This window comes from Limulus polyphemus, unplaced genomic scaffold, assembly GCF_000517525.1.
Source record: "Limulus polyphemus unplaced genomic scaffold, Limulus_polyphemus-2.1.2 Scaffold111, whole genome shotgun sequence".
Classification (NCBI taxonomy): Eukaryota; Metazoa; Arthropoda; class Merostomata; order Xiphosura; family Limulidae; genus Limulus; species Limulus polyphemus.
This window is the reverse complement of record NW_013665721.1, coordinates 182,811-194,746: the sequence shown is the minus strand read 5'-3', so window position 1 is coordinate 194,746 and position 11,936 is coordinate 182,811. Positions and strand designations below refer to the sequence as shown.

The 11,936-nt window shown below is 36.6% G+C and overlaps 1 protein-coding gene across 1 annotated transcript; it reads right to left on the bottom strand.

Moving 5' to 3' along the window:
* Positions 1–1,810: 1,810 nt before the first annotated feature.
* On the bottom strand, positions 1,811–3,150 carry LOC106471202 (fork head domain-containing protein FD5-like). Its single transcript, XM_013931795.2, has one exon. It carries the CDS (start codon positions 3,148–3,150, stop codon positions 2,089–2,091), a length of 1,062 nt encoding a protein of 353 aa, XP_013787249.1. The 3' UTR covers positions 1,811–2,088.
* Between the last annotated feature and the right edge of the window lie 8,786 nt (positions 3,151–11,936).

The window sequence follows — 11,936 nt, the reverse complement described above, 5'->3', positions numbered from 1 at the left end:
AAGATGGTAATCTGATGGTGCCATATCTGGAGAATATGGTGGGGGGGGAGAACTTCCCAACCCAACTCCATAATATTGTGGATGTGCATTGTAGTGGAGAAGAACAACACCTTTCCGACTGACGAGTGCAGGGCGTTTCTGATGAAGGGCTTGATTTAAATGTTCCAGTTGCTGACTGCAATGACAGTTCGCTGTGGATTAAGGAGTTCGAATTTAATTACTCCTTTGATGTCCCACCAAATGCAAAGCATCACTTTCTGCGGATGGAGTCCAGGTTTTGTGGTCGGAAGTGGTTCTTGTCTAGGAATGAGCCATTGTTTTTGGCGTTTAATAATTGCATAGATAATCCATTTTTCATCGCCGGTGACAATTCTGTCCAAAACTGTTTCACGCGCATTACGCACCAAAAGAGACGAAGCAACGTTCACACGTTGGAAACGGTAATCATCGGAGAATTCGTGAAGCACCCAAACACCTTCTTTATGGAGTTTCCCATATTCCTTAAAGGTTTACGTATTGTTTCACGAGGGACATGCAATTTCCGGGCCATTTCACGAGTGTGTTGCCTTGGGTTAGACTCAACAAGCATCAATATCAATTCCAATATGTCGGCCCCTGCCATCACAGTTTATAAGGATAAAGTCACCTGAACGAAATTTGCTGAACCATCGATGACACTTACGAACGTTCAAAACATTTCCATAAACTTCTTTGGTATTCTTTGTGGCTACAGAGGAGTTGTTTCCCTACTTGTATTCAAACATCATTACATGCCGAATGTGTGTCTCGTCGTGTGCCATCACTATAAGGGATTAGAGTAAACTAAACTTTACACATTATACAGACTACACTAACGTGACGTTTAGGCGGTTCGTTTAACTATTATACGTGATGTACGTTTTTTGGAGGGTGGTTAATGAAAGTGTTCTGAAACGCGACAATATTTTCTAGTCTAGCATGGAGTTTTAGTTCAGTTTCTTACCTAAAATAACCAATAACAGTCTCTATGTGAATGTATAAATAATCAACAGGACGGGGGGGGGGAGAGAAGTAAACTAAATATGTGAAGCACGTGTACACTATCTCTAAAGAATTGTGTGTTCTAATCTAATGATTTAATGTTAGGGAAGTTCTTTAAGTGTTACAAGAATCGGGTCCCAAACCAAAATGAATAAACCTATATGCCCTTTTTTATCACATACACATATATTGTGTTTTTCAAAACGTACTGAATTTTTCAAACAAAGAATATCAGAATGTTTATCGTACAATCTTGTATTCAAAAAATAGAATAAAACTAACAATCGAAAAAAAAAAACATGGTAACGTGTAAAATAATGAAGAATATTGTAAAGTCAATTACTTAGACAGGAAATTATCTTTCCAGAACGAATCTATTCAAGCTAAATAAACTTAATTAAGTTACGGTTCTCCATAAAAGGTATTTAACCTCACAATGAAATAATCGTTAATCCTCTTGTCCCAGTGCTCTATAAGTCAGCATTCTTTGCTGCAGGACCCTTGACGTTATTATCTGGTCATCGTTACGTGATTGTTCTTAAATAATAACTTCTCTAAAGCACCAATAATCTTGCTATGTGTTCTTTCAATGTTGTATAAAGTGATTATTGTACAATGTTGTGATTAACCATATTATATGAATATTTAATATATGAAGAAGGAACAAACACACACACACACACACTACACAGCTAAAACATTTATTGTACTTTTAAGTACACGTGGCGTATATGCTAGTATATTTAACTTACAATAAGATTTCTAGACATGAATTAGATTGCACAGGAACGATAAGCTCAGTCACTATAATCTGGGTGAGAAATCACGATCGGGAATGTTGACCGTTCTCTGTATAAACTAAATAATTATTTTTCGATTTTTTGACGAGACTTCTACTCAGTTTTTGGTGCAGGATCTTACAGACGCTCTTACATAAAATAAATATACAAATAAATTTCATCACATAATTATTTCTTACATATACAATAAACTTTAAGCACATAATTACGAACGCACGTATATGGTACAGTATATTGCTTCTAGGCTTACGAGACTTAGGTTTGCTTCTTACACGCCAGAATGGTCAATTTCTTCAGAGATCGGACCAAACTTTGGTACACGGCTCTGAAACCGCTGGACAAGGGAATCTACGGGCGAAGGAAAAAACAGGGGTCGACCATACCCCGGAACTGACGGGCGGACTGGACAAGCCAGCATAGTAGCTGCAGAAAATGACTGACCGGTCGTCCAGACGGTTGGGACAGAGAGTGCCAACCCTCCTAGAGATGAAACAGACATCTGAGGCTGGAACTGCCCTTTTCCATCCTCTCGTTGTTCCATTGTAGGTTTTCTATTTTCATGATCATTCTCACCCTGGTCGGGAGCTAACAGACTTTCTACATCGAACAGCCTTTTTCTAGTATGACAGTTGACCGTTTCTGTGCTAACTTTTTCTTCTCCAGAACTGACCATAGCTCTGTCGGGTCTAGGGCTGACCTCTGGTGGAGGTGTAGGACTCGGACTGTCGTCTTCTTCCGGTACAGCCAATCCTAAATGTCGACGGACCTTTCGTTGTGCCTTACGACGTCGAAAGTCCCCCTTTTTGAAGTCTTCCATGTTGGCTGGGTGAATGGCCCAATAGTGACCTTTTCCGTTAGCACTGCGTCCAGCTTTTATGAAGCAGTCGTTGAGAGAGAGATTGTGGCGGATGCTATTTCTCCAGCCGGGCCCTCGGTTTCGAAAGTAGGGATAGTTGTCCAGTATGTACTGATAGATGTCACTCAGTACCATTTTCTTCTCATTTGAACTCAATATGGCTTTTGCGATCAGGCCGATATAAGAATGTTGAGGTTTGGGGTCCTCGTGTAACAGACGAGTGCGGGGGTCAAAGCGAACAAAGGGCGAGAGACCATAAGGGAGAGGTGGCTGAGCATCACTATACGGGCTCAATGAGTATGCTGGAACAAAAGCTGGATGAGAGAACCGAAATCTGCTGGCTACTTGAGCGTAGTCATACAGTTGAAGCCGGTGATACTCGACGAGTGCCGCAGGGCTCAGTTGGACCAAAGACGAGCCTGGAGCCGTCGAGGTGTACGGAGAGTCGCGACTGTTGGTACACAAGTTAGCCATGGTCTCTACAAACTGTTTACTGCTTGATAACTGCATGTGGTATGTTTAGAGTAGTCTGTTTACCTGTCTGTTTCATCAAGGCGGGGTACCATCATGTTTCTCCACACTGTTTACCAACGTTTTCTTCCACTACAGAATTTGGTCTTATTGGTCGACAGCGTTTCACGCCCACAGATAGCTGTAAGTAGCCTGTTCAGAATGAAGGCGTGGCTCCCACGGTCGGTTGGACAAGAGGCACGTGCGAAGACGATGGTGGCGCGTGCCACTTACTAAGAACGCAATGATCAAAGTCTGTAAACGACCGCTGAAAAGGAGATCTGTAGAATTGTGGAACAAGTAAGTGATCAGAAATTTGATGAATTAGGCAGTAACTGGTATTTTGGCAGATCAATAATGGATAGGGATATTAGGGACATTTTTGAAGCATAACTTAGTAGAGAACAATATAACTTAATATTTGTAACAAGCTTATTGTAAAGACAAAACATTTCTTAGTTTAATTACACTATAGATTGATAGCTTTTGAGACTGACGAAAGCCAAAACGTTTGGACTTTGTAATTTTTGTTCGAAAGTATTTAATTTGATATAAAATAAATACATTACTTGCTCTGTTTATCTACTGGAATATGTTCTTGGTGTCATCAGAGTAGTTACAGATCTTAGTTTTTTGTTTTTTGCTAGTCTTCTATTACTAACTAACAAACAATGATTTATAACTTTAAACAAAATCTCTTACTCAGCTTATAATATGTCTACTATAAGCCCATCGTCTATTCAGTACTTAATGATATTATAATATTTTAATCTTTTAACATTAAGTTACTCATAAGAGTTGTTTAAAGGTTATTCTTCGCTGACTTGTTTTTATAACGTTCACTACATTGCATCGTATTAGGAACTTTTATGTTTTTTTTTGTATGTCTCAAGAACCGCTGTAACGAAATGACAAAAATCTGAGTCAAATTCATTCATTTTCTATGTAAAACATGGGCGTGGGAAACAATAGAATATTTATCAGGATCACAATCTCAAGTGTGTTTGTGTGGTGGTGGTGGTCGAGGTGAAGCGGGAGGTTGATTGGTGATTGTTAAATAAACCCAAGTACAGGTATACACGAAAAATGAAGTTGTTACTCGGATTACAGCACGATTAAGCCAGTTCCTACGATTAAGCACGATTAAGCCAGTAGGTTCCTACGACTATTATGTAAAATATAGAGAAATCCCTAGTAGTAATTGGTGGAATTAATTGCAATACCGATATTATTTTTGTTTACATTTGTCTTGCGGCTTGATATTTGGGATCTTGTAACCAACAAAGTGATAGACCCATAAACAAATTGATGCATGAATAGTATATAAAAGTGTGTTTCAAAATTCGATGAGGGTCTGTACCTCATTAGCAATTCTATTAAAAATATATAAGGCTAATGACGTTATGAAACAATTTTCCGGACATGACAAGTTGTTTACTTGTACTGTATCAAAACCAGAACCAACGTTATATGCAACTCTAAAAGATATGAATGTATCTTTGTTTTAGGAAGCCACCACAATGTGTTTTCAAATGAGTTTGATCTAATAAATTATTTTAATTATGTCATAGTTACTGTATTATTTTATAGTTTTATTAAGTACATAATTCACTGTTTTTAGCGTTCGTCACAGATTTATTTACACTCCACATAATAGCTTTCAAATCTTATTGAAATTTTAAGGTTGACACTTCGTTCTAAGAAGTATTTTTTTTTTCAGTTGAAAAGTAACTCAGATTGTATGAGATATGAACCTGCGACTCTAATTAGCGGGATGATGCTTTAACCGACAAAGCTACCGCGTCGCGAGCACACAGCTATTGTAATTTTTCACTCCACTGGTTATTACGGGCGGAATTTTAGAACAATCTCAACGTTCCCTCCTTCAGAAGAATGCTATAACATTGATATCTGAACTGGTATTCATATACTTCAGAATTGTATATATATATTTGATTTATTTGTGTTGACTCAAGTACATAATCTTCAAAGATCATGAAGATGACATGCACGTTTGTTTGCCACACGTGGTTCTTATAAAAAAGCAGTATTTTCAATATTCAGACTATGGTGATACTTAAGTACTAGAAAATTACTTAGATTAATTGATAATATGCAAAATACATGGTGATTAACTGACCTTTAATTATAGAAAGTGCACAGTAATGCATTTAAATTATCCTAATTTTAAGTACCAAGGCAAGTTTAAAAATTCAAAGGTCAAACAAGATTCAGCGTCCAAAACTGTATACTCAACTGGGAATTTGATTCAATATTCAGACTAAATGATAACTAGGTGTAACTTTAAATTTCACAAATGTACATTAACAGTGAACCTAGGCCTCCAAAAGCTGGAAAAAAAAAGACGCTATGTGGTAATAAATAAAATAAAATATATTTTTATTAACGAAAATCTCGTTAATAACATAAGTAATTTTTTTTCTATAGATTTGAAACTGTGGGTCTTATTTTGGGTAATGACATTTTTAAGTGAAAATTTTGTGAAAGGAGTTACGAAAACAACATTTTTTTTTTACCTTTTGTTCAGCAACTATGTCTCAGCGGTAAGCTTCAGCTTATAACGCTCTTACTCGGGGTTCAGTTCTCGCAGTGGGCACTGTGCAGGTTGTATAGATAGGTAAGTTTGCGTTAAAACAAGAAAGCCTTGACAAGTGCTTCCCTAAATTATCGTCTGTTTGTTGTTGAGTGCAACATTGCACAACTGAATACATATGTTATGCTGTGTCAAACGGCTCCACAGAGACCGAACCCCGAAGTTGAGCGTTATAAACCCTTTTAATCATGTTTTTCGTGTCTTCAATCAACACGACTTGGAAACTTGATCAATTTTAACGCGTCTTTTTCTTGTTTTATACACTTCTCAACTTAACCACAGTTAACCCACTTTATTGTCTACTAATTTTAGTTTGTTAATACAGTTTAGCTGTCATATCTATTTATTATGTGATAAAACTCCCATAACTGGTCTATATTTACTAAATTCTGCAATTTTCATTTAGATTTATAACAGTAATATCTATTCTTAACATACTTATTAAAAAGTATTGGTTAGTTGAAATAGCACAACCATTAAAGTACATGTCAACGATATTTTAACAGAGCTTAATTAAGTGACCCTGCTATGACGTTTGTGCAGTTAATCTCCACACAAACTATATAATTTAGAAAGAAAAACTAGTGTTTCAGAATGGTCACTCCAGGAATAGGAACACGCTTCACCACTTAAAGGTTCTCTCTATAGACAATTGGATTTCTTTCTATGGTTGTATTGTGTGAAAGAGCTTCTATTGGAAAGTGAGGACAACATGCCGAAGGTGTCTACATTTACTGCCGCCCATTTAGTTGGTTTCCGCTCATGCCCCATGCGATTTCTATGAGACGATCAAGTGCCATTTCAACCCGCAATTATATTGTGAACTTAGCAGTAAGGTTTGCCAAACTCTGGTGGTTACGCCTTACAGTATTTTACGTTAGGCATTAAAGTGTTTTGAGTACGACATTACAACGCTTTTGAGTATGACATTACAACGTTTCTGAGTACGACATTACAAAGCTTTTGAGTACGACATTAAAAGGCTTTTTGGTAAGGAATTACAGTATTTTGAAAACAACATCTTTTGAGTATGACATTACAACGTTTCTGAGTACGACATTACAACGCTTTTGAGTACGACATCAAAAGGCTTTTTGGTAAGGAATTACAGTCTTTTGAAAACAACATATTTTGAGTATCCATTAGTAAGTTGAACTAAAGAGTATCCAGCAAAGGATGAGTTAAAATTTAATTGACGTACTGTTGAATTATATTTACCCAAAATAAGTAACATGTTTAACTTAAAAATCACTTTTCCTTTCCTAAAAACAGAGAATAAAGTTGATTTAAATGATCCCCAAACCGATTTCAGTAACTCAAAGTAGCTTTAAAATCCTATTTTAATATGCTCACCCAATAATATACAGTATTTCACTTCTGTTGTAAAACGCCTTATAGATATTGAAACACGTTATTTAGTAGCAGTGATATTATACATAATTTTAGTTTACGTTTACATACTTACACGGTTTAAACTTATATGTGTTTTGTTACAAAACTTCAAATATATATGCACGTCACGACAGTGCATTACCATATGTATGTATATATATATATATATACACACGCACACACATTCGTTATCTTAACGCCTCATTTTCTTCGTGCGCAATCTCTTTTGTATGTATGTTGTTATATAATACTTCAGTTTCAAAAAATGCTCCTAATTTTGAAGTGATAGACAAGAGGGAAGGCGGCCAGTCAACACCACCTACGGCCACAAATTGTGGAGCGTGAGGTTTTAGCGTTAATGGGACACGAACCACGGAATCTCAGCTCCACAGACCGGCATGCCAAACACTTAGCCGCGCTCGGCTTCCTTATTGTTATGTATTATTATTATTACGCACGACTTCATTCTTTACAGATGGCATTTCAAGGATGCCTTTAGTTAAATATTTAAATGGTCATTGGACTTCAATAAATACATGTACATATGCAAGTAAACTAGGTTTTAGTCTGTTTTCTGTCATCGCTGGTTTGTAGCATAGCGGTCTAACGTTTTCAAACGATTTCATGTATCGTCAGTCAAAAACTACATTTTCGCAGTAAATGGCATGTCAGAACAAAGAAAAGTACATAGCTCGTTACCTGCTTTTAAAACTGGATAGCATACTAAGTTGTTAATTTCAAACAGACATTAGTGTAGAAACCTATCTGGTTTACGAATTGGCTAAAATTTTGGCTTTTATGGACATCTCATTCGGGTTTATTAATATCGTCACCAAAGAACCACCCTCACCACCATAAACTTTCGGTAAAACCGTTTTGTAATAAAGCTGTTCAAAAATGAAACCTGCTGCGTTTTTCTTTTATCTGACATGGTCAGGTGGTTAAGGCACGTGACTCGCAATCTGAGGGTCGCGGGTTCGAATCCCTCTCCCACCAAAACATGCTCGCCCTTTCAGCCGTGGGGGCGTTATAATGTGACGGACGGTCAATCCCACTATTCGTTGGTAAAAGAGTAGCCCAAGAGTTGGCGGTGGGTGGTGATGACTAGCTGCCTTCCCTCTAGTCTCACACTGCTAAGTTAGGGACGGCTAGCGCATATAGCCCTCGTGTAGCTTTGCGCGAAATTCAAAACAAACAAACAAACAATCTTTTATCTGAAAAATGACCTTACTACTTAAACACACGACTTGTGCTTTAATTAAGGTCATATTTAGAAAGGAAAAAATTAAACTTAATGATTTCGAAATGTAAAACTTTGAAACATGTTGGTTCTTTTATTTTGAAATAAAGTATATATTATATGACAAGGTAACATTATGATAGACACAAGTGACGTGCGCAGTAGCACCATGATAGGTACAGTGACATACGTAGTAATATCATGACAACCACAAGTGGCATATGTAGTAACACCATGATAAATAGATCCTTGTGGTACATTAGTTACTATGAGTTTCAAACATCAATTTCAACAGCAAATATTCCGGCAAAACCTTTCGAATAAATGCCTTTCTTTTCATAATTTCATGAATTTAAAGGAAGAGCTGTTGATCTATTAATAAAAAATCAAACGGTATCATCGTGTTATTGTTCAGAAAACGTGTATTAGACCATGCAAAGTGATTTTTGTGTGACATCACTTAGCAAACATTGCTCTATTGAGATGGCGTTGAACAATTAATGGAGTGTAACCTCCCCTAAGGGCATTGGAAGAGGGAGGCAGCCTGCCCCCCCCCCTGTTGGCTACAGACAGATGACACCCCTCAGCACCTGGGTGTTAAATACATTACACTGACACATAAGCACCAGGCTGCTATTACAGTGATAAGTCCAATTTGTGAGACGTCGTCCTTCGAGAGAAAAGTGAAACGTTATTTAGGGTTTTACCATGCGCGGTAGGACATGTGTTGTTACGAAAAATCTTTTGTTCGACTAATGAAATATTTTTAAGTGTGCTAAGAGGGAGAATTTATTATAAGTTACATAATCGCAGATAAAGTATATAAGTAATACACCGTGTGACTTCAGAGGAAATTCTGTACTCTACACTTTGCAAGAGATTTGTTATATGGTTTGTGATCGATCTACAATAAGGTCTGCTAAGCCAGTAAAGAAATCCAAATCATATGTATGCTGATGGAGATTTACGAAGCCGACGACGTGACGTAGGCCGTTTTGATTACCGTCATAGCATTGAACAACACAATGCCCTACTTAGTCTAGTTGATCCCACCATATTAGATAAATCCGTAAACTGAACAAGTGTTAGTGAATTACAATGATGAAAGCTATTTTGTTCCTCGAACACAGAGCCGGAGAAGCATTCATGGATGGAGTGGATTAGAACAGAAAATTTACTTTTGTGGTATTTAATCCTCTTTTTGTCCAAGAAGGTACTGAGTTCGCGACCAAGCATGTAATAGTCAATGTCTCCTTCTGTGGACATTATTGTCTAGCTTGTATAGATTTGGTAAGCATCATATAGTAACTCGTTTTAGATGTGTTTCGTTAAGTCAAACTCAACAATATACTTGGAACATTAAAATACAGTCCCGATGGAAATCATGTCGAAAAAAAAATTATTTTTTTTCCATCCAGGTCTCCGAAGGTATTAAGATGCAAAATATGCGACACGTATATAAAGGATTTTGTTTGTTTGAAGTTAAGCACAAAGCTACACAATGGGCTATCTGTGCTCTGCCCACCACGGGTATCGAAACCCGGTTTTTAGCGTTGTAAGTCCGAAGACATACCGCTGTGCCACTAGATACTGAAAATGTACAACATTTGGTTTAACGTGAAATTTAGCACGGTTAATATAAAATACTAATCAGTGGAAATAAACGTTAAAAGCTACTTACTCTTAACATAAGACTGAAATTGTACGAAAAATATTGTTTACTGCTGAAAGTCTGTGTATAGTTGCAGTAATATTTGAAATTAGAGCCCTTAGCAATGCATTTTATGTAAAAAATAGATAATAATATAACACACTGAATATTGCTAATTATTTAAACCTGATTTGTTTGAGAGTCACTTTTCCATTCTGCAAGAGTTTTTGCCGTTAAGTCTACAATATGGAAAAATTCATCATTTAGTATTCTGTGCCACATTTCTTTCCTGGATGATTTTTATTTTCTTCGACTTTGATGTAGTTGATCTTTTAGCTTTTTATATTTGTTGATGGTTTGAAGGATTTGTTGTTTTTGTTTATTTCACAATGCATGTCGAATACGAAAAGAGAAGCAAAATATTTTTTCTGTTTTATTCGAAGTTTTAAATTCGTATTATTTAAATCTATATGTACACGGTGCAAAAGGTATTTATATTTACCATATTCAGTAAGCAGTAAACATAAATTTATCCGCTTACGAAACAGCGTATGAGTTTTGGTAGAGAGTTATCATTTACAAACTTGCAGGTAAATTACACATGAAAAGAAACTCTCACCGCCTCAATTGAAAATATAAATGTTCTTTGTGCATAGACAAAGCATACACTAAGATGTAGACTCTTATTAAAAAGATTCTAAACTTAGACTAATAAGTCTAATTTTATTAAAAAAATACATTAAGATGTATGATTTTATTAAAAAAAAAGACATTAAGCATACATTAACATTTTTGATGCTATTAAATAGACGAGTAATTTAAAATTAACACATAAAATTTCGTTGTTAATTTCAAATATATATAAAGTTTCATCGTTAGAGCACTCGACTCGCAATCTGAGGGTCGCGGGTTCGAATCCCCGTCCCATCAAACATGCTCGCCCTTTCAGCCGTGTGGGCGTTATAATGTGACGGTCAATCTCACTATTCGTTGGTAAAAGAGTAGCCCAAGAGTTGGCGGTGGGTGGTGATGACTAGCTGCCTTCCCTGCTAAATTAGGGACGGCTAGCGCAGATAGCCCTCGTGTAGCTTTGCGAAAAATTCAAAACAAACAAACTGTGAGTAAAATTATTCATCCAAAAACATTTGACGAAAGAAAAGCCATTATTCTGCTTTAAGGGATATCTCACAAGCACAACAAAATCAAGCAATTTACCATCCCTCATATTGCATTATTTTGTTCATGTGTTGCAAATCTGGATTTACATTCAGCTTAGATCTTATTTCACCACACCACGTTTCAGTAACTCAGGATAGTTCGTGTCTTTGTTGTGGCGTAAAGCTACATAATGGGCTATCTGCACTCGGTCTATCACCGGGAATCGAACCCCCGATTTTAGCGTCGTGAATTCGTAAACTTATCTTTGATTCACTGTGGGATCCTCGCGATAGAGACGGAAATAATTTGTGAATTAGGTTAATCTTAGTTCAGTAATGTCATTGAGATTTCTTTATAAATCTAATAAGAGGGTTTGTTTGTTTGTTTCTTTTAAAGTTAAGCACAGAGTAACACAATGGGCTGTCTGTGCAGTACCTACCACGGGTATCGAAACCCGGTTTCTAGCGTTGTAAGTCCGCAGACATACCGCTGTGCCACGTGGGGGGGGGGGTTTGACCAACGGTATTGTACGTGCAGATAGATACTCTTTGCCGAAATGCTAATGTTTTCAGGAATTTCTTCAAAACAAAATCGTATTTATTTTCTCAGTTTACATTTACATTATAATTTCTAAATACATTTTGTAACAGACAGTTTTTGAAAATGATTTGTATTATTCTCAGTATGATTTATGA